We start from the raw sequence: 23,742 nt of genomic DNA, 5'->3' as shown, positions 1-23,742 counted from the left end.
ATTTTTCAATGACTACAACACCACCTGAACTGCCTTCCTCACAGGCTGGACAGGAGGAGTACGTAGCATAACGTATATGAAAACCCCCAGTAAACTGTAAGAGAAGATGTAATTATGACGTCCATAGGGCCACTCTCTTCCAGGCACTTATGCTAATGCTCCAGCCAAAATGGACTGTTCCCTGTACACATCCGATCTCCATACCTTTTCTCAAGCCAGCCCTTAGCCTAAAATGGCCTCTACCACTCTCTGCCTTTTGAATTCCTACCCAGCCTTTAAACCTCAGCTCATATGCCACCTCTTCCAGGTAGACTTCCCTGATTTCTCTCCTCCCTCACCCCCTTTTAGTAATGACCTCCCACTCCTGGACTTCATTCACTTCATCTCATATGCACTTCTCAGATTCTAATTTTTACCTTAGATATATGTGTACTTCTCTCTACCAGACTGTAACTTCCATGAAGCCGAAGTCCACATCCTCTAAATTCTGTATTTCTCCCATTACCTAACACACTCCTCTAAACAACTCCAGGGGTTGTTTAGTAAATGTTCACTGAATGCAATCCCAGTCTTCTCCCTTTATTTCTGCATTTTACTCACTGTAGCGCTTCATGCCTCTCCTCACGAAAGGGTCTGGGCAGTAACCCCATAGAGGAGTGCAAGAGAAAGGAAGATGAGGAAAAACACTCTTCTGGTGGTATCTGAGGAGCTGGACAGGACAGAGCCAGACTATGGACAAGGGAGCACCAAAGGAATCACCTCATTTCTCAAATCTCAGGCCTGGCTTTCTTGATACAGAGTATCCCAAAAATCTTAGTGCAATTTTAAGTGTTAAGAACTGCAAAAAATATCACTGCTACAAGCTTATAAAAACATCACTTGAAAGCTCAGTTATATAAATTTATCTTACACTTATTTGGTTTTGTAAATTCTGAATAATAGTTTTCTTTCTTTCTAATTTTGAAAAGATGGGAGTACCCTGTCATTATGCATGGTATGTATGACAATTTCTGGAGGAAATTTTCTCAGACTGGGTGGATCTAGTAGAGGAGGTCGCCTTGCTTAACCACTGCAGGCAGTCATGTTCTGTCTCCCACCGTTTTTTTTTAATGGGGGGGTGACATCAAAACTGTCATCTTTGCATTAAAACCTCATTCTTTGGATGATCTAAAGGCTAGGGTTACCTTTTAGTGACTGAGCAGCAGCTGATGAAAGTTTTCACAAATTTTAGAAATGAACTAGGGCCATGCATAGCACAGCAGGGAGCTAGGTGGCTCAGTGCATAGAGCACTAGGCCTGGAGTCAGGAAGACCCAAGTTCAAATCTGGCCTCAGACACTTACTAGCTGTGTGACTCTGGGCAAGTCACTTAACCTCTGTTTGCCTTAATCCACTGCAGAAAGAAATGAGAAACCTCTCCAGTATCTTTGCCAAGCAAACTTCATGGACAGCATTGATGTGCTATGGTCTAGGGGGTCATGAACAGTTGGACCTGACTGAACAATATGTGTAGTACAATATGGTAGTTATGCTGAATTTTAATAAGAGCCATATCAATATCTTAAAGGGGCACCTAAGTGGCACATTGGATAGTGGAGTCAAGAGGACATGAGTTCAAAATTGGCCTCAGACCAGACACTTGCTGCTTACTAGCTGTGTGACCCTGGGCAAGTCACTTAACCCCAACTGCCTCAAAAAACCTTCATCTCAGACCTAAGCCGACATTCAGCTTAGAGGTTTCGTGTAACACTCAAGGTCAAGAAAGGCTTTTTAGCTTTGGCCTCAGCCAAAACTGTGGCTAGAGTCTAAGCGAATTTGAAAGGTGGTTATTACAGGTAGTCCTGGGAAGGTTTCTGAAGTCAGGGTGGCCATATTTCCCAGCACACCTCTGAGGGAAGGTTAAAAAAAAATGAGCTTTGTTCCTCCCACCAGGGTTATCAAGAGCATGGCAAAGCTGCAGTGACCTAAAGACACAGGTACTGAGGACAATTAACTGCATTAAGCAGATATCAGTACCCCGACAGGCCTTGGAGCTTTATCTCTCCCCACTCTCCAACTCTTCTTAAGAGATCTGGATGATTCTGTCTACCTTGGTACTTCTCCACACCCCCCACTGCCACCCCCAAAGCAGGAAACAATAGGAAAAGTCCAACTTTTCAAAGCAGAAAGTATGAGTAATATGTGGAGTTACACATACGTACACATACATACACATGCGGGTAATATGCAATTATATATAATAAACCCATTAGATAGGTAACATGGCATATTCAATATACATATTTTGCATGTAACATATAATAATGACACACATGTGCAAATGAGGAATGGTGGCATGATATGAATCCAGGCACACAACTAACCACACACACACACACACACACACACACACACACACACACACACACACATCTCTCTCTTGTCCTCACTCACTGTCCTCAGGTGCCTTAGAGACTGATAACAGTCAAAGGGATAGATGAAAATAGATATACACCCACTGCCACACACATACGCACATGCACACGCACACACTGTCTACCCACACCGCTGGTAGGAAGCACACACACCATCCATGTGTGGTGCAAATGGTATAAAATAGCTGATGTATACTTCACAGGAGCAGGGGAATGAATACGGAGGGAGATGGACAAATGAGAATGGGGGGGTGGTAACTGTTTCATTCAATGGAACTGGCTGATGTGGTGCACATATGCATGCATGTTGGTGTATGATTGTGTAGGTGTGTGCATGCATGTAGGCGTGAGAAAGGGAGAGCTGGGGAAAGATCTTGGCCTGGCCCTCTCTTTCCTCCTTCTCTTCACTGACCTCTGGCTCCCTTAGTCTGCATTCTCCAACAACCCAGCCCTTTCTCCCAGGGCGGAAGAGCGGGAGTGGGGGAGGCCCAAGACAGGCAAGCCTTTTGCTTCCCCAAAGGAAAATTCCCCACATTTCTCCGCCTTCATTATCCTCTCCTCAACTTTTTGCATTTTAAAAAATTTCTGACTTATACATTCTCCTCTTTGGATCACCCACGGTTATCCCTTGGGTGTGGAGGGAAATGGTGGGGGATGGGGAGGAGGAATACAAGAGTAGAACTCAGCTGCAGTTCCATCTCTTTCAACCACCCTGACGCTCTATGCCAGGCAGGGACTGGAAGGACATGTGTGGGTGAGGGGAGCAGTTCCTTCAAGATGGCCTAAGACCTAAGACATTCACGTTCCTGAATGGACCAAAAGGCTGCTTCTAGTATTGTGAGTCAGGATTCAAAGCATTACTGTGCTGAGGGACTGACTGCAGATGACCACCCACCCATGGCATTTACGCCAACAAGTGGGCTCATTACCACTAGCAGAACCGCAACCATGCCCAACCCCTACCCCTAGCCCCATGCCTCCTGGAAGCCCACTCTGATAATGATCACCTCACTCCTCTCCTCATCTTCCCAACATTAACCCCAACTCTCACACACGTCCTGCTGGTCCCTTTAACACCCCCCTCGTCAAGCCTGAGGCAGGTGGGTGGCCAGTAACTTGGCAGGTAACTGCAAGTTACAAAGAAAGCTGATCCCAATTTTCAGTTCAAGACCCTCCAAAGCTTTATTTGTTCTCCTACATCCTGCCTAGCTTCTGCCTCTAGAAAGAAGGAAGTTTAACTTCTCCCAGCAGCCTTGATGAGAAAGTCCCAGAGTCTCAATCTCAGTGTTAAAGAGGGGTGATTTTAGGGAATAGAGACATTCCTCCTATGTCTGACTTGATTACAGCACAAAGCACAGAAGCTCTAACAGGGATCTCAATGTACTCTGGAAGTTTGGTCTAATGATATACCGATGAGAGAAGATTTTAAAGGAATTGGGGTAAAATAAAAGCTAAGCTCTCTTGCCCAGTGGTGGAACGATGGATGCGAGGCTTTGCCAGCTGAAGAAATCTATGCCTGTCCTTTCTGCTACGGAAGAAGCCAGCTGACCAATAGTATGCTGGATAGGACTTTGGTTTCCGAATCAGAGGACCTAGATCTGAACTGAATGCTGGGGTTCTGTTACTTGTTATGTGTATGACCTTGGAAAAGCTGCTTCATTTCTCTGGCCTCAGTTTATCAGATGGGATTTGGAGTCATGAGAGAACCTGGCTTGGATCTTGGATCCTCCAACACGTTGTAAGTGTATGACAACCATGACCTCTGTAGCCTCAGTTTCCTCCTCCATAAAATGGCAGAGGTAGATGAAGATCGAGTGAGATGATGCATGGACAATGCTCTGTCGACCTCAACGTGCTGCATAAAATTCAGCTGTTATTATATGCACCTCTTTGGGTCTCATTATCTTTATCTGCTTAATGAGAAGGATTAGATTACATGCTCTCTGAGGCACCTTTCAGCTCTAAAAACTCAAAAGCAGAAGGGAGCAGGTCCCAGAAACCCTGATATGGAGCCCACAATGGCTTCTAAGGCCCAGGACAAATAAGGAACAAAGGTGAGGAGAGAGAAAATTATGGAGACTCCAAAACAAACACCAGGCTGCAGACGAGAGAAAGCCCTAAGTCCTGAGGTTTTGGTCCAGTCAAGGAGGGAAAAAAATCTTCCTATCTTTTGCCTTCCCTCTTTTTTTCACTCACCTAGTCAATAAACTCCAGTGGCAACTTAGCACCTCCAGGACCAAAATAATCATATATATACATACATACATATATACATATATATATATATATATACACATACATATATTTACATATATATGATCAAATACAATATACATATATAAATGTAATATAATATATATAATATAAATATAAGATCAAACATAAAATCAAAATATAAAATCCTCTGTTTGCCATTCAAAGCCCTCCCATGCACACACACACACACACACACACACACACACACCCCTTTCCAGTCCTCTTACGCTTCCCCTGTGTACTGTGACTTTGGCCTCCCAGCCATTCCTCGAATACACTCCGTCTCTCAACTCCAAGCATTTTCACTGGCTGTCCACAATGCATGGGATGTTCTCCTTCCTCATTTCTTCCTCCTCCCAGCTTCCCTGGCTTCCTTCAAGTCCCAGCTAAAACCTCACCTTCTACAAGAAAGCCCTTCTAATTCCCCTTAATGCCAGTGCCTTCCATTTCTTGATTATCTCCTCCACTCCACCCCGTCTATGGCATGGTTTTATATAATTGTTTGCATGCTGTTTCCCCCATTGGACTGTGAGCTCATTGAGAGAAGGTGATTTTTTTTCCTTTTCTTTGTATCCTCAGAGTTTAGCACAGTGCCTAGCACACAATAGGCACTTAATAAATATTTATTTACTGACTGATGGACCAAGAGAGCTAGAAATATCACAAAATAAGGAAACTAATGATTCCAAAACTTGGGTCACCTGGAGTTTGCTATGTTCTGGCCTGGTGTGGCTACAGCAGTCATGATGTGATTATCCAAAATTTGAGAGTTTTGGACTAGGGTGGAGGCATGGAGGCTGAGAAATGATGAGAATGGAAAAGGGTCAGAAGCAAGGGTGGAGGGAAGGGAGCGATGGGGATGAGAAAGATGGTTGGCTTTAAAGTTGGACTTGAGACTGACCCCCGCCCAGCCTCACCAGACTCAGCCCACATCATCAACCAATTCCTTCCACCTCCCAGAGCCAGAACACTTACATGGGCTAAGGTTGACATAAGGGTTTTGAGGCGACACAGGGAAGTCAGGGGTTGGGGGAGAGTTCTCACCACCGCTGGGAGGTGGACTGGCCGGAGCGGCCCCCTCCATTTCTTCAAACGCCTCCTTGTAACTGTGCAGATGGGGCTACAGGAACAGAAACAGAGCACACAAGAGAAAATGGAAAACATCAGTTATGGCGTCCCTGGCAACAAGGAGCTAAACTCTTCAGAGAGCCAGACGGGTGAAAAATCCCCAAGCTTATCTCCCATTGGGAAGCAGACAAAGATGAACTAAATCTGTCCACTCACCCAGTCCAGGATTACAAGAATTACTCATAATGGGGCAAGTAGGCAAGAGGCTTATTTGCAAGGCCATTGTCAAGCCATAGCCAGAAGTCCAAGGCATCTGTCTAAAGATAATTCAGAACAGGAAAGCTGCCCGTGTGAGTGGGCTGACCTAGGTGGTGTCCCTGCCTTGGAGCAGGGAAAAGGACGAGGTGACCCCAGGTCCTTTACATGACACCATTGGTCCTTTTGGCTCCAACTGAAGAACTATCTCCAGGGAGCAAGACAGTAACTCTTTCTTCTTGGACCAGGCAAATGGACTTGGGCAATGGAAATATAAAAAGTCTCTTTGGGAGAACCAAGAAGGTAGGAATTTGTGAGAAAGAAAGACACTTGGGACACTCAAAACAGGGCTCAGATTTGTCAGATCCCTACTATTAGCTACACCAGGGTAACTTGATGGCAATATGTCATGCTTAACCGTGATTAGGAAATAGAAAATTTGCAAAGACAGGGAAGCACTTGGTCTTTAAGCTGGAATGTGAAAAATCAATCCCCATTTGCCTTTAGGAACAATGTTACCCAGCTTATTTCTACTGAGTCCCCAGCACAGCGGTCCCATTTGTACACCCTAGCCAGAGGAATATAACTACTCAACTCTCACCTCTTTGGGCCGTCCTCCTGGATTGAGGGCAATGGTGAGGGCCAGCTCTGGGGAAACACACTGGACTGGTGACCGCACTCCAGGACTCCGAGGGGAAGTGGGCTCTGGAGAATGGTTCTCATATTGCCCATCACTGGCTGCTCGTCTCCGGAGTGGGGGAGGAGGCTCTGTTGTCTGCTTTTCTCGAGCCTGTACCCCTGGAAGTAATGGCAGGAGTCAGGGGAGATAGGCACACATTGGGGGGGGGGGCTAGTCTCTCCAAAAAAGATAGCACACTGTTAGAGAGCTTGTGGGTCAGACTCCACAGAGAACTCATTGCATCTAAGGTCAGTGGTCTGAACAGGATGAGGGCTTATGTTCTCTGCACCACCCCCCTTCTCTTCAATTCCCCCACACTCATGGCCCTCTTTGCCAGACTGGGCAATCTATTCTGAGTGAGAACAGACCTCCACCCAGTGATCTCTGAGCATGGACTGAGCTTTGGCCAAGAGCATAACAGGGCTGATTCTTGAAACAGATGTCAACCCTTTCCAACCCCTGGAAGCAGATGGCCACTGCTTCCTTTCATAGAAGGGAGGAAAGGCAATAGGAAGGGGGAGGCAGTTACCACGACAACAGCATCAACTAACATGCAACATCTGGCCCCAGGGAAAAACTCTTGGAAAGAGGGAAGAATGCAATATCATGTATTCTGATCTCTAAGGGGGCCCTAGACAAACAAGAGGGGTTACTACCCCCTCACACCCACCAGGCCTCAGGATGCATTGGGGGCTCTCAAGGGGCCCTCAAATTTATCCAAGGTTACCCTAAAACTTCTAGCAAATCTCCACATGGCCCCTGTCTTTCTCGCTTTCAAATCTGTCCCCAACAGTCTCTACTAGCATGAAGTTTTCACAGAGCAGCCCCACCCCAAAGACACGCCTGCTTTGTGGATGGCAGGGTTAGCGATCTGGATGTGACAACATGGGAAGGGAGCCCTGAAATAATTCTCCTCTGTTTTCCATCTGCTTGTCTCCATTTCCCTTCCCAACAAGCAGGACTCCCCAGGGCTACCAAACTGCTCTCCTTCCCATTCCCCTGCCCTGGGACTAGCCTGTGGCAAGGAATCCATTGCTTCATTGAGCTGACTCAAAGAATCCGAGGAAACATTCTTCTTGGGGGGCCATCAGGGCATATTCAAAGAGCACCTAACCCGTTCCCCTGTTTCCAGGAAAGAGGGTCCCTCTCCGGGACCAGGATTATTCCTAAGTATCATTAAACCATCTCTCCGGGACCAGGATTATTCCTAAGTATCATTAAACCATCTCTCTGCTCTTTGTAGTCAGAAAAGGGGAAACAAAAGCATAAGGAAATAACATAACCTGCCTGAAGTCACCCAGAAAATCAAAGCCACAAAGGAAATGAAATGCCAGCGTCCTGAGTCCCAGGCTTTAGTCAGTAGACCTCACCGGCTTCATCATAAGAGCTACTGTCCCACGACCTCTCTCTGTGTCTGTCTGTGTCTCTGACACACACACACACACACACACACACACACACACACACACACACACTCATCACACATTGATGCTTTCAGGAATGTGCTAAGGAGCACGGGCAGAGGACATGCAGGCAGAATTACCTTCTGCACCATCAGCTACGTGATTTATATATCCCACCAGATGCCAGATGTGAAGGCTGCCATCAGAAGCAAGCTGGAAAACCTCTCCTCCCAGCTTGTTGTGCACAGTAGAGACTGCCAGGTGCCAGGTTTGGATGAAAGCACGTGCGCATGCACACACATGGTCTCTTCCACACAGAGGCTGGGTGGACACAGAGGGCAAACCAGCAGGGCCTGAGGACATGGCCTATTTCAATGCATTGTGCCATTAAATAAAGAACATGCAAATGCATGACATGCTGAGTCCCCATCTTGGGTATGTTTAGTAGCTGGGCGGCAGCACTGCTCTCTGAAGGGTCAGAGCAAAGAGCGCAGAACAGGGAAGCAGGTGACCCACATTATGGTCTTGGCTCCTCTACTGCTTTCTAGCTGTGTGACCTTGGGCAAGTCACTTAATTTCTCTTTCTACTTTCTTTATCAGTAAACATGATACTAATAGGACCTGAAGTATCCACTCTCAGTGTGCTTATGAGGATCAAATGAGATCATAGATATAACAGCACATGGAACACTACACCGTTCTATAAAAAAAAAAAATTTAAATAGGGACAGTTAGGTAGTGTGGTGGCTATAGCACTGGGCTTGGAACTAGGAAAACTCATCTTCCTGAGCTCAAATCTGGTCTCAGACACTTACTAGCTGTGTGACTCTGGGCAGGTTACTTAAAATCTTAAAAATAACCCTCTTCACTGATCCCAAACTTTTCATGAAGGTAAAACCAATCTTTTCATCACTGACATTTTGCCAGTCTTGCTATACATCCCTTCCCCCAAACAGCTAAAGAGGAATGAATATATCACAGAAGTCAATGCCCAAGTGCGTGGTGGGCAAGCAGGCCAGAACGCATAACCCGGGAGTAACTGCGATGATATATGGGAGCAGAGAACGTCCTGGAGAAATTGCATGATGATAAGGAGAGATGAGCCGGTCACGTGGCTAAGAAGGGATAACAGGTGGATAGGTAAGGTGCTCCCCTGGTGCCCTCCTGAGTCAGGAGAAAGCAAGGAAGAACCCCAGGATGTTGGATGGACCAACCAACATGGCAAACCTTTAGGAGGGCATGGACAACTGGCAGCCACGGATGAGCCGCTATGTGCATCACCAAGAGAGGACTCCTGAATCAATGAGACTGAAGATCCACTTGTATATGAAAGAACCAGTGTAAGAGTTCTTTCTTTTCTTTTTTATTAACTGGACCTATGACTAGTGAGGAAACCCCTTAACCAATGTCGTGCTGCAACTATCCTGAGACATAGTCCCAGACTTGTCCGGGGTATTGGGACCTGCCCAAGACTGTATCGTCAGTATACATCAGAGGCAGGATTTGAACCCAGGTCTTGCTGACTCTGAGGCCAGTTCTCCATCTACTATAACATATTGCCTCTGCTTATTTCTTGTTGTTGGAGATTCAAATGTCTTCCATGTGGCTTGCAGTGTGGCTTGCAGTGTTAAATACCAACAGAGAGCGGTCCTCCCCCTCCATTATTTTCATTTCCGTGGCCCTCTCTATCCTTTCCCTGCCCTGCCCCCAGTAACTCCCCAGTGGTCTAGAGCTGCCATCACCGGTTTCATTCCTGGCAGAAGCATCAGAGCGAAACAGACGCTCCCATTGATTTTCTAATAATAATTGTGACAAAGGAGACCCGATCAGGAAAGGCTAGCAGGGTCTGGAGCTAGAGTTCAAGCCCAAGGTTAAAAGAAATGCATTAGAGCCGAGCTCATTCCCCTGACTCTCTCCACCCTCCTGTGCCCCCTTTATGGCATATTTCCCTCTAGTTGTCAGCTCAGCATTTAACTCCTCTGTTTGGGGGTTGGGTATTTGCCCTCGAAAATAAGACCAAACTCAGTTTCTTGCATTTGAGTCTCTATTTAAGGCAGAAGCTGCCCCTGTGGATCTACCATGAGCATTCCCTGAGCACCTCACAAAGGGAATTCTCCCACAGTAACCATGATCACTGGGGGTGGGGGAAGAAGGCGAGACAGCATGAAGACCTTCCCAACTGCTGAAGGGGTGAGACATTAGAAATGATGATTAAGGGAGTCCAAGATACAGCTTTTCCTGGAGATCGCTGAGAATGACAGAGATAGATCCCTCCTCTTCCTCATTTCCTCACTGTTCTACCTCAGTCTTCTCAGGACAGGGGAAGGGGGCAAGATCAGGGAAGACCCTACATTCCACTCCCACGGGGCCAAATCCCTCCCCCTCCAGATCCCCACATTGCGTCAGTGGCCAGCCAGGCACATCGTGCATTCCTTGCACACAGTGTCTCTCTGTTGTCCCCCTTGGCAAGCCCAGCTCAGCTCCAGGGTGCCCAAAGAGTCATGTTCTCTCTCTCCTTTTTCTTTCTCCATAGGGAGGGGTGGAAGAAGGAGAGGGGGCAGGGGAAGCAAAGCAGATTGGAGAGAAGAGAGTCCCATTGTTCCTTGGCCAAGTGTGGAAAGACTGGGCCCATGCAGGCCATGACGGCCAAGCAGGAAACATCACACTCTCACATGGTTCCTGAGAACAAGCAATAATGCAAATAGGATTGCTTCCCCAATCCCATCGCCGTTGACCCCAAAACTCTATTTGTCTCTGTCTCTGTGTCTGTTGGCTAACACACACACACACTGAACAGGAAGCAGAAGTAAGGTTTTTAATGGGGTCACCAAGGCTCCCTCAAAGCTCAACTTCTCAGTATCCTCCCAGGATGGGGGAACAGAACCACATACCCCATGGCACATTAATGAAGACAGGGTAAAGTGGTCCAAGAATTCAGTTGCGTGAAGAGAAGGCAAATGTCCTCCTTTAAGAAAAGAATGACTGGATGTTCTATGCTAAGGAGAGAATTGGAGAAATAGGCTGGACCCACACTAGAAAATTGGTAAGAAAACTTTAAAATGTCACTTTTGTTTTTATCGCCCCTTAGAGTATTCAGGTGCTCTTGTTTAAATGATCTCCCCGAGCTTCACTATAATCCTGGACATGGTTGGGGAATAGGTAGAAAACTATCACCTCTATTTTTCAAATGAAGACACTGAGGCACAGAGTAGCCCAGTAGTTTTCCCAATTAAACAACTAGTTAGCAACAGAGTTGAGAATAGAACTCTGGTCCCCTCCATCTCAGTCTAAAGTTCTTTCCATAATTCCATGCTTACTCACCAAAGGGTGGGTGGCAGGCAGAATTTTCTTGGGAGGATGTGGGGCTCAAGAGTGAGTGCCTTAGGGAGGAAGACATTGGAAACTCCTTTTACACTCACAGAACTAGAGATGGAAGGAACCCTCAGAGGTGATCTAGTCTAACCTCATTTTACAGATGAGGAAACTGAGGTACAGAGAGCTTACGTTACTTACATAAGCTCTAGAAACTTTCAAGTAACAAAATTGACCAGACTCCCAGACTAGTACATTTCTGCAGCAGTCCCCAACTATGACAGCAGCCAATCTCTAGGACAGTGCCTTGTTTGGGTGAACAGTTCCCTTAAGGTCTCTTAGACTTTGCAAGTATGCTAGAATCACCTGAGTGACAAAGTCATTCTTTTTTTTCTTTTAAGTTAAGGGTTGGAACTACAGAAAGGACTACAACATCTGCATACATAAATACTCATATTTATCCAAAATAATTTAGATTGTTTGTCCCCAATATCCTTGACAGACTACCCCCCTCCCCTGAACCCTTTTCTCCAGCTACCCAACCACTCCCACAAACCCCACTCTTCATTACAGCATTCAGGTTTCCAAAAGACTGGGCTCCTCATCTCTGGGGCTTGGGGACATAGCTCCATCCCTGAGAGGTCCAGAGGAGAGAGGGCTCTTGATGCATAACCTTCTGGGCTAGGAAATCACAAAGCCACACAAACGGCAACCACACCAGCAGCCCCTAAGGCCAAGCCATGCTCTTTCCAGGACCAGGGCCAATCTTAGCCTGAACTGCCCTGAACCTCCTGAATCACATACTATTAGAAAGAGGAAGGGGTGGAAAGTAATGGGAGAAAATGTGACTGGTCTTCTAGGGGCAATTCTCTCTTGTCCATAGGCAGGGGGAACCTACATAAATAATTGCTTTGGATATTAAAAGATCATTTTTTAGCCAATAGCTTCAAATTCTTCCCCAACCAAACATTTTCTCATCATGAAATGGCTACCCTTTCCCTTGACCTTCCAGCCTCAGAGATCAGGAAATAGACAAAAGAATGAGTTTAAGAAGGAGTAGGAGGCACATAGTGGTCACTTACAGTGGGACCACTTTTGATTTCATTAAGGGCACTCTGTTCAAGGAAATTCCCTCTCCCAGTGCAGATGGGCAAATACTCTGCCACTTAGAGCTTTAGAGTTATCTAGGACATTGAGAGGTTAAGGACTTGCCCAGGGTCACACAGCCAGTATAAGTAAGACTTGAACCCTGGTCTTCCTCACTCGAAGGTTGAGCATCTCTCCACTTTGCTATGCTGCCTTTCCATTGAATAAATGAATGAATGGATAAAATCTTTCTCCTCTGAGAACACAAAAGAAACAAGCCTGAACTGCTGTAGAAGAGATTGGGGTTTGAATCCAGAACCCCTTCCCTCTGATGGAAACCTCTGCTTCTCCCATTCCTTCACTTCCACTGAATTTGTTCAATTTGACTTCCAATTCCTTGATTCCTCAATATTTTAGCGTACTATCCCCATTCAGGTTTCAAATGCCTTCCTGCTCTGCCCTCAATGGCCAGTCATTTCAATGATGAGTTTGCTAATGCCTAGAACCACTGATGTCCTTGACTTTCCACTATGGCTGCTTTACCAACCTGACAAGCTAATCTGCCCCATAGATAATTTGGTTCACAATGCCTGGGGCATATCAGATCCCACACTGAGTTTTCCTTAAAGTCAGATGGACCTAAAGGATGCTAAGATGAATGAGTTCAGTTGAGAGAAAGCTCATGAGGGAGAGGGTAAGTCTCCGTGTCAGCCCAGAGGACTGGCCATATCGACAAAGCTGTTAGTGCTGCGGGCACCATCTAACTCTTCCTACCCAGCTGCCCCATGCACCACCTTGGCATGGTTTACTAGCAAGGGCTCAAGCTCTATAGCCCTTCCCATAGCAATAAAGTAAAGAGTGCTAAGTACAGAAAACACTGCCAGGATCCTTCTATAATGAAGGCAGGTTATCTGCCACTCAGGTCCAAGAGACCCTTGTTCTCCAATGAGACTCTTGAGTGTTAAGTCTGCTTACTCCAGACCTCTCTCCAGCAGCCAAGACCAAGGTTCAATGCGTTAGGCATTTGTCCATGCAAAAGAAAAGATCAATCAGACATGCAGATGGTGGGGAGCAGAGAGGAAGGGAAAAGGAGAAGGAGAGGGAGGACAGGGAAAGGAAGAGTTAGAAAGAGGAAGAGAGAATGAGAAAGGGAGAGGGAGGGGAAGGGAAAGAAGGAGAAAGAGAGAGAGAGGAGGGAAAGGAAGAGAGAGAAAGAGGGAAGGAGAGAGAAAGAGGAAGAGAGAAGGGGAGGGAGGGAGAGGGAGAGGGAAGGAGAAGATCTAGAGGGAGAGGAGGGAGGCAGGGGAGACAAGAGGAGGAGAAAGGATAGAAAAAGAAGAAGAAAGAAGAGAGGATGGAGGAAAGAAAGATGTGAAGGGAAAGAGGGAGAAGGAATGAAGTGAGAAAAGGTGACTAGAAAGAGAAAGAATATGTGATGAAAAAAGAGGCAGAAACAGGAGATTAAATGGAGAGAATTGAGAAAGAAAAGAAAAGAATTGGGATATGAGAATAGAAAGTTGAGAAGAAAATAGAAGTTAAGAAATGGAGTACAGGGGAGTGCACCAACCAGAGTGGGAGGAAGATCTCTGCCGGTGGAGAGGAGAACACAAGGATGTGGCACTCTTCTTGATACCCTGGAGTTTAGCGTTGTATGCTGATCCCCAAGTGGGGAGAAAGAAGGGGCAGGGAGGGGAGAACAGAGGGAAGTGGAGGAAGAAAGGCATTCCACCAGTGACCAAGAAGACCAAGACAGGACACACATGGGACACACAGAGAACAAAAAAGAAGGAGCAAAACAAAACAAAAAGAAAATAAACATTAGTTGAAGGTCTGAGCCAGGGATCCAGCCATAGATGGGAGAATGGGATGGCAGAGGGGGAGAAGCATCCAAGGTCTTTCCTCTTAAGAGGATAGTTCTTCCTCTTTTCTGCCAAAGAATCGGAGAACTCTGGGACCCATTCCCACTTGGTCATAAGAGAAGCACCAAGAGGACCCTTCCCAAAATAAAGAATATTTTGTTTCTCCAACTCCCTCTTTTTCTGAGCTCTTCCTGAAGAGAGAAAGGGGATGGACAGAGGACCTGAAGCACTGAGCTGTTTTCTCAGGACAAGCAACATTATAAGCTCTTTGACTTATTTTATTTATTCACTCCCATCATTACTACCACAGTGTCTAACACAGGACTGAAGGGCATGTAATGGTCACTTACAGTGGGGCCACTTTTGATTTCATTAATTAAGGGCACTCTGTTCAAGGAAATTCCCTCTCCCAGTGCAGATGGGCAAATACTCTGCCACTTAGAGCTTTAGAGTTATCTAGGACATTGAGAGGTTAAGGACTTGCCCAGGGTCACACAGCCAGTATAAGTAAGACTTGAACCCTGGTCTTCCTCACTCGAAGGTTGAGCATCTCTCCACTTTGCTATGCTGCCTTTCCATTGAATAAATGAATGAATGGATAAAATCTTTCTCCTCTGAGAACACAAAAGAAACAAGCCTGAACTGCTGTAGAAGAGATTGGGGTTTGAATCCAGAACCCCTTCCCTCTGATGGAAACCTCTGCTTCTCCCATTCCTTCACTTCCACTGAATTTGTTCAATTTGACTTCCAATTCCTTGATTCCTCAATATTTTAGCGTACTATCCCCATTCAGGTTTCAAATGCCTTCCTGCTCTGCCCTCAATGGCCAGTCATTTCAATGATGAGTTTGCTAATGCCTAGAATCACTGATGTCCTTGACTTTCCACTATGGCTGCTTTACCAAGACCTGACACTGGGTACTCTCCACCATCTGCTACTTCCCCTCCTGTTCCTAGCATCAGTAGAGAAAGGGATGAAGCCATATTGACTCTAACTATTAGAAATTTGTACTACTGAGCCTCAGCTGTGCCCTCACTACAGCTTGGCAACCCTTTTTTTAATCTCCTGTTGACTCAACAAGTGCATTCAATTCAACGAGACTCTATAAGGGACCTACTGTGTTCAAGGGACCATCCTAGGTCCCAGACTCCTTACTGGATTGCCCGATTTGACTGCTGCCAGCCTTTGTTGGGTCTTCATTCATTTCCTGAACCCAATGTGTGAGTAGTCCCCAAGTCTATTCCCTGTCTCTCTATGCTCGCTCGCTCCCTCTCTCTCTCCTCTCTCTCTCTCTCTCTCTCTCTCTCTCTCTCTCTCTCTCTCTCTCTCTCTCTCTCTCTCTCTCTCGCTCGCTCTCTCTCTCTCTCTCTCTCTCTCTCTCGCTCTCTCTCTCTTCCTCTCCCTCTCTGTCTCTCTCTCTCCCTCTTTCTCTCTCTCTCTCATTCCATCTCTTTCCATAGGTTTAATTATCATCTCTATGCAAATGACTCCCAAATCTACATAACTAGCCTCCATCCCACTTCAGAACCACATCTCCAACTCCACCTGGATGTTCTCTGATAGCTCAAACTCAACTCATACCAAACAACTCCACACCTGTCTCTCTTTCAAATCCCCTGACTTCTGCGGTGGGCTCCACCATCCTTCCAATCATCTAAGTTCCCAACCTCTGACTCATCCTTGAGTCTCCCATCTGTCCATGGCCAATCAATCTATTCTATGGCCACAACATCTTACACAACCATCCCCTTAAAAGAAAAGTGGAGGAGCAAACCAAGGGAACTTCTATTCTGAATCTAATTCTCTGAATTTTCTGGACTTTTGATCAGCACCCTCCACACCAGACCTGAGACTTAGACATCCACAACCAGGTCCACCAGAACCCAAGCCTCCTACCCTTGAGGAGGTGAATACCCTGATCTTTGGAGCTCCTGCCCTAGTGCCCCCCCAAGTCAAACAGTGACTGAGTATGTGCAAATTAGCCCACCATGCAGACGCTCTTGACTGCCAGCCCTGGACATCAGGCATTACTGCAATTTCATATCCCATCCAGTAGTCCTCCTTGGCCATTCCACCATCTCCCCGCTGCCTCTAACCTGTTACTCCCAGGCTGTACTCTGGACTTCCTCTACCATGCCCAGAAATCTCCATCCTGAAGTCTCACTCTAGCCCTGAAATTCACATGTTGGAAGGACCCTCCTCCCCTTCAGCCTCTCCCTCTGGTTGGATTGCTCTTCCTAGAACCCCAACTTAAGTACCCTACTTGCATTTCTGCCCTGGCACCCAGGCCACTATGTCTCACTCCTCTCCAGGCTGCATTTTGTACTCCCTCTATCACACCTTGGCACCAGCACCTTTGTTCACTCTCCCCCATCCCCAGCATTTTAGCTTTCTTTTATGTGTTATCTCCCCTATTAGAATGTAAGCTCCTTTTTTTTGAGGGGGGTGGTTAGGCAATTGGGGTTAAGTGACTTGCCCAGGGTCACACAGCTAGTAAGTGTCAAGTGTTTGGTCTGAGGCCAGATATGAACTCCCGACTCCAGGGCAAGGGCTCTATCCACTGCGCCACCTAGCCGCCCCAGAATGTAAGCTCCTTAAGGGAAGGGATTGTCTTTCTTTACATTTGTATTTCCAGTCCAATGCCCAGCACATGATAAGTACTAAATAAATACTGGTTAACTGAATGACTAATTTTCTATCCATATCCTCACATACATTCACACACACACACACACACACACACACACACACACACACACATTTTTCATTTCCACATAACAAAACCCCCTTTCTTAGTCATGCCTCATATGTGCTATATTCTCCTTTTAGAATATAAGTTCCATGTGGGCAGACATTGTCTCTTTTTAAAAACATCTGTAAGTGACATAGTGGATAGAGCTCTGGCCTTGCAGTCAGGAGAACCTGAGTTCAAATCCAGCCTCAGACACTTGACACTAGCTGTGTGACCCTGGGTAAGTAACTTAACTCCATTGCCTAGCCCAAAAAAAAAAAATTGTATCTTCAGTTCTTAGTAGCATGCCTGGAACCTAATGTTTTGCATTCATTCATTCATTCATTCATGAACATTCAGAAGACATAGTTTACCAGAATTTTATCAAAGCATTGAACAAAGTCTTCAGTGCTATTCTTGGGGGCTAGATAAAGAGATTATAGGTTACACAATAGGGCAGTCAGATAGATTCAGAACTGGTTGAAAAGATGGATCTCAACAGTATCCACCTGGGTTCTGACGACCACTTGGAAAAGTCATTAGTGGAGGGCTAGAGGGCCTGTGCTGTCTAACCCTCCTACCAATGAATACAAATTTCCAGACTACACAAACAAGAATAGCTGACTAACATATTAAATGACAGAGTTAGGATCCAAAAGATTATGACAGGCTAAAATGTTGGATCTAATCTAATAAGAGGAAATTTAATACAAAAAGTATTACACTTAGGTTTAAAAAGTCAATTTTCCCAAGGAAAAGATGAGGATGATATAGCTAGACAGCATCCTCTGAAAAAAGACCTTCAGGTTTTAGTAAACCACAAGTTGAATGTGAGTCAAGAGTGTGGTACAACAGCCAAAAAAAAGTGAAACTGAAAGGCACATTGTCCGTGCCTAGGGAGGTTAGGGTCCTGTTGCAATCTTCCCCGGTCCAAGGGAGGAATTGTGTTCAGTTCTGGACACCACAGTGAGGAAGAGTATTGGTAAACTGGAGACTGTCCAGTGAAGGACTGCAACTGATGGAACCAGAATTATTACAGGCCTAGAGAAGAGAAGGCTTAGGGGCTACAGAATAGCTGAGTTCCAGTATTTCTAGGACCATTAGATGGGGAAAGGACTAGACTTGTTCTTCGTCCCAGAAGGCAGAACAGAAGCAAAGCCAGGCTTAAGATTAAGGGAAAATTAAGGGAAATCTTCCCAATAATTAGAGCTATCCCCAAATAAAATGGGCTGCCCTCAGAGGTAGCAGCTTCCTCCTCACTGAACATCTTCAAGCAAAAGACAGATGACAATTTGTCAGACGTCTTGCTAGTGCTTACTCTCTCCCAATTTACCTTGCACTTGCTAATATGTGTGTGTACTGTTTTCTCACCACGTGTCTGTAAGCTCCACGGGACTGTTTCATTTGGGTCTTTTGACTCCTGGTGTTCAGTCCAATGCCATACATACAGTAGGAGCTTAATAATCATTTGCTGAACTATGTTGAGTTGAATTTTCCATTCTCAGATGCCCAAAGCCATCCTCATTTTACTCACCATATTCAGGCTACTCTACCTCTCAGTGTACTGAGATGCCAAGGTCAGCCATCACAAGCTTCCTCGACCTCGTGATGGAAAATGCTATCCACATCCAAAGAAAGAACTATGGAAGCTGGACTGCTATTTTTTTCTCTTCTGTTGAGTTTTATTTCCTCTTTCTGATGGTTCCTCCTATTGGTTTTAATTTTTACTTACAACACCACTAATGTGAAAATATGTTTAATAGGAATGTAAATGTATAGCCTATATCAGATTGTGCACTGTCTTGGGGAGGGTGGTGGGGAGGATGGGGGAGAAAAAGTGTAAACTCAAAAGCATATGGAAGTGATTACTGATAAATCAAAATAAATTGATAAAATTTAAAAAATTTTTAAATTTTTAAAATTTTTAAAAAACAAGCTTCTTCGACTTCTCATCTCACCACCTCAAAACTCCACTTTGCCTTTACTCATTTCCTTCTCCTTTCCTCTTGCCTAAGAGTAAGAAGTGGGCCTCCTGCTTGCCAACAATCATCCTTCTACCTGTGGTAGTGAGCATAATTCTTCCAGGGCCTAGCTTCATCAACTACATCCCCACACAGGCCCGCAGCGTACCTCTTCCACCTCTCTCTCTATACCAACACCTTCCCATCTCCCTACAAACATGGCTAATCTCCTCTACCCTCAAAAAAAGGGGGAAACTTCCTTCTCCTGACTTTGGAAGTCCCTCAAATGAACATTTTCTTTTCTTCCCATTAACAGCTGAACTATTTAAAAGTCATCTATATTCACATCCTCATAGTCTACATTAGCTGTTGACTCATTCGCTACCTACTTACTCCTTGAACCCTCAAATCTGGCTTCTATCCATCACCTAACTGAAACTGCCTTCTCAAAGCTATCAAGGTTCCTCTAATCCAGATCCAGTGGCCTTCTCCCAGTCCTCATTCTCCTTGGCCTTTCTGTAGCATTCCATACTGCTAACTACACCCTGTCTACTGTCTACTCTCTTCTAACGTCATCGCATTCAGGCTAGTCTGCCTCTCAGTTTACTGAGATGACCAAGGTCGGCCATCACAAGCTTCCTCGATTCCTCATCTCACTGCCTCAGAACTCCGCTGAGACATTAGTCTACCTGTGATAATACACTAGTATGGATCCCCTTCTTACCCTCTTATTGTTCCTTCTTTGCTTTCCTTCCTTGTTCCCAAATATCTCCAATCTTTCCTTTCTCTGAGCCATCCTTCACACAACCAGTAGAATCATCTTCCTAAAGCACAGTTCTAACTATATTACTCCCCCCACTCATAAACGAACAGTTCCCTGCTACCTACACAATATCCATATTGTGTATAGTATGTTCCCAACCTTTCCAACATTCTTTCCAAAGATAACCTTACATGTGCCAGCAATGCTGCAGCTAGACCAGACTCTTGACTGGGCTGTCCCTACCATTGTGCCTTTGGGCACACTTCTCTTTCCATCTAGGATTCCTTTCCCTAATTTCTCCATTCTATACACATCTTGTTCTACTCTCAATTCTACTACACAATGGCCAGACTCCCTGTATGGCCACAGAGGAAGTCATGGCAGTAGGAATCGCTGATGTAAGAAATTCTACTCATGCCTAGTTGGGGACCAAAGAGATTTATAGCCTTACAGAACCAGAAACAGCTGTCCCCTCTACACATCTTGTTCTCAGGTCAGCTGAGGAGCGAATGAGAAGGCAGACACTGCATGCCAGCCAGATGCCCTTCCTTTCCATTACATCTTTTCTGCCAGGCTTAGGAGGGCCAGAGGACTGAAAGGGTTGGAGAGTCTTGGCCTCTGAAAAGGAGAAGAAATGACAGTGATGGAAGATGGGGCCACATACTCAAGGGGCAACATCCCACCAGGGACTGGAAGAAGATGTCAGCCTAATAGGCAGTGAAAAATGGCTGGCTCCTAGGAAAGCTTGAGTTAAACCTTGAGAAGAAAGAGCCCCAGAGAAAAGCTGGTTTAAAGTTTAATTTAAGGTTAACAAAGGAATTTCTTCACAACAGTCCTGGTAGTATAATTATTATTCCTCATTTTACAGATGTGAAACTGAGGCACAGACACATTAAAGTGACTTACCAAGGTAGAAAATGTCAGGACTTAGATTTGGGCCTAGACAGCCCACCTCCAAGTCCAGTGCTTTTTCCATTCCCCAACTTGAAGGGGGTCTCCAAGCTCAAAGATGGTAGGAAGAGGCCAAAAGGCCACCAGAATGCCAATATAAGGAGTTCCCTGTCATGGAGCTATCTGTGCCTTAGTCCATACAAAATATGACTTCCTCCCATCCAGTTTCTTACTCTTTAGGGGTTTTTTTATTTTACTGATAGCAGCCTGGAAAAGGCAGCCCCTGGGTTAAATCTCTTCCCTACACATACACATACACATGCATACATACATATGTGTATATATATATATGTATGTATTTATGTGTATATGTGTGTATGTATGTATACATTCTATGTTTTAGTTTGAGGAATAGATAGAGTAGTGGTCTCGGAGCCAGGAAGACCTTAGTTCTAATCCTGCCTCAGATACTTATCAGCTGTGTGATCCTGGGCAAATCACCTTACCCTCTCTACACATCAGTGCCCTCATCTGTAAAATGTGGATAACAAACCCCACCCCCACCCCACCCAGCTCATGAGGCTGAAATGAAATAGCATATTTAATGCACTTTTCAAAACTTAAATTGTAATATAAGTGTTTGTTATTTTAATTCTCAAGTTAAAAGGTTCCCAGTCCTCAAAATGTATCAAGCCCCTCCCCCCTCCCAGAGATGGAGAGGAAGGGGGAGGGGTGGAACGAAAGAGGACAAAGCCATGCTGACTGGGTTTCACTGTAAATCTCTGCAATCTAACATAGACTGGACCTTCACTGCCACAAAGCAATCCTTTTATTCTCTTATTGACTTTCTATCACACTTCCCATATTTCTACAAAACCTCTTCCTCCTTCCTAAAGCACTTGACTATCCCCTTCGCCTCTCTCTCAGCAGATGACTTCACCTCCTGTTTTACTGAGATTGTTTTACTGTTTACTGTTTTACTGCAGCCGTCCATCCTAAGTTCCCACAGCTCATTTCTTCCACAAGTCAGAACTTCTCTGCTCTTCTCCCATCTTCTCCATTTCCCTAGGTTCTGAGGATGGAATGCCCCCCCTTCCTTGCCCAAGCTGCCTCCTTCTAATGGGCTCTTGATCCCATCTCCTCTTACCTTCTCTAAGACCTTCCCCGTTCTTATCTTCAGCGAATGATCATCTAATGGCTAGAAATAGGAGTCTACACTCACTGCCTCCATTTCCTCACCAGACACTCAGTACCCTTCACACTTCCTCAATCTGGCTTCCATCCCTACATCTCTACCACTGCTCTCTGGAAGGAAATCACCTTGACACTGGCTTCGCTTGGCTTCCATGACACTACTGTCTCACCTTGCCTCCCCAAATGATCCTTCTTACTAATTCTTCTTCATTCTCCAGCTGCCTCTGTACAGCTATGTCCCTGGGCTTTTATTCCTCTCTTTCTATTAGCAATCTATTCCCCCCTCAGGATTTCAATTATCACCTTCATCCATATAACTCCAGAATCTAGATCTCCCCCCTCCATCTTGTCCCTGAGCAAGACTGTCCTATGTTTCTAACTACCTGTTAGACACATACAGCATCCTATCAACATCCCTCAAACTCAATATGTCCCAAAGCGAATTCACTATCTTCATTCCAAAACTTGTCCTTCCTCCTCCTATCTTACCTATTTTTATTAATAGCACCATTTTCTCTCATTCACCCAGACTAGACATTTAAAATTTTATAAAGTACTCTTCCTTCTTTTTCACTACCAAATTCAATCAGTTCCCAAGTTCTGCTGATGTTACCTCCAAAACATTTCTCCCATTGCTTATCTTGCAAGCTCATTGAGAGTAGGGGTTGGTTCCCTTTTTGTCTGCCATACCTTTCACCTAAGTAGAAATGATCCCCTTGTCCATGAATTCCCTAGACCACTATATTTCATCTTTTTATGCATTAGTCATTTTCGAACATATTACAGTTATCTGTATATACATCCCAACTCTGAGGCTTGCCATCTTCGTGACCTTGGAAAAGTCACTTAATTTCCTTGGTCCTCAGTTTCCTCATCTGAAAAATTTGGATTAAGTGGTCTTTCAGGTCTTTCCCAGCTCTAAATATGTGATCCTGAACCCATCCCCCTAATAGATCCTTGAAGGTAGAGGCTAAATTGTTTTCCAATCTCTGTAGCTCTACCACCTAATCCAGTACCTAACACAAGGCAAACAACAAATATTTGTTGATTTGAATAAAACTGAATATAATTTAATTGTCTATCTCTGGATCCCAAGTGCTTTGAATACCTGGACTTACCCTAGCAATCTAAATTTCATCATTACAGTTAGAAATACTTGTGATTGTCCAGGATAGCTGATGGTAGAGCTGTACATATTCTGAAAATATTTTCTACTTCCATAATCAAGCCCCATTCCTAATTCCCCACAATTCCCAAAAAGGATCTTTTCCTACCTAGGGTCCAATTCCTCATTTCTTCCTAAAAATTAGATGACCTCCCCCCATGCTTAGTTTTCCCAACTATAAAATGAAGGGGGTGGTATTCTATCAGATAGTTCCTTCCGTCTTCCATCTTTGAGGTTCTATGTTCTATGACTCCCCTCTTTGGCTTCCTAAGGCATAGCCGAGGCTCCGATGTGCCAACCCTAGAAAAGTCAAGAGCCTAACATCTAATGATAGCTGCATCCTCTGTCTAGATCAGCTCCCCAAACTCAGGACAGATCTAGAATCAGACAGACCTCTAGGACTAGAAGAAGTTTGAATCTCTGGTTCAGGCAAACTGACTCTCTGGCCAGGCAACTTCCTCATCTCCAGCAAGTATCATCTGATGCTGATGGATCTTGGATTCCCCAAAACAGTATAGTCTAAATATATGTGTATCTCCCTGGAGATCTTCAAGAACAAATCCCTTGTGTTCTTGGACCAGGGAATCCTGCTTGGAATGAGTGAAATGGACCTCTTGAAGTGTCAGGGATCAATGGTGAGATCCTCTATGCTAAAGGAACAGGTGAGCTCCTGTGATAAAAAGGTGCCTATCATACAGAAGGGGAA

General features: G+C 45.1%; 1 protein-coding gene across 1 annotated transcript in view; it reads right to left on the bottom strand.

The window, feature by feature from the left end:
- TNS1 (tensin 1) overlaps nt 1-23,742 on the bottom strand; it is a 326,151-nt gene that overhangs the window by 40,426 nt on the left and 261,983 nt on the right. Inside the window, 2 exon segments of the mRNA XM_021002764.2 lie at nt 5,714-5,789; nt 6,594-6,790. Of these exon segments, the coding sequence (XP_020858423.1) occupies nt 5,714-5,789; nt 6,594-6,790 (273 nt within the window).

The sequence above is a fragment of the Phascolarctos cinereus genome, unplaced genomic scaffold (assembly GCF_003287225.1).
Source record: "Phascolarctos cinereus isolate Bilbo 61053 unplaced genomic scaffold, phaCin_HiC Scaffold_7;HRSCAF=346, whole genome shotgun sequence".
Taxonomy (NCBI): Eukaryota; Metazoa; Chordata; class Mammalia; order Diprotodontia; family Phascolarctidae; genus Phascolarctos; species Phascolarctos cinereus.
The sequence above is the reverse complement of the archived record's forward strand: the minus strand, read 5'-3'. Positions and strand labels throughout refer to the sequence as shown.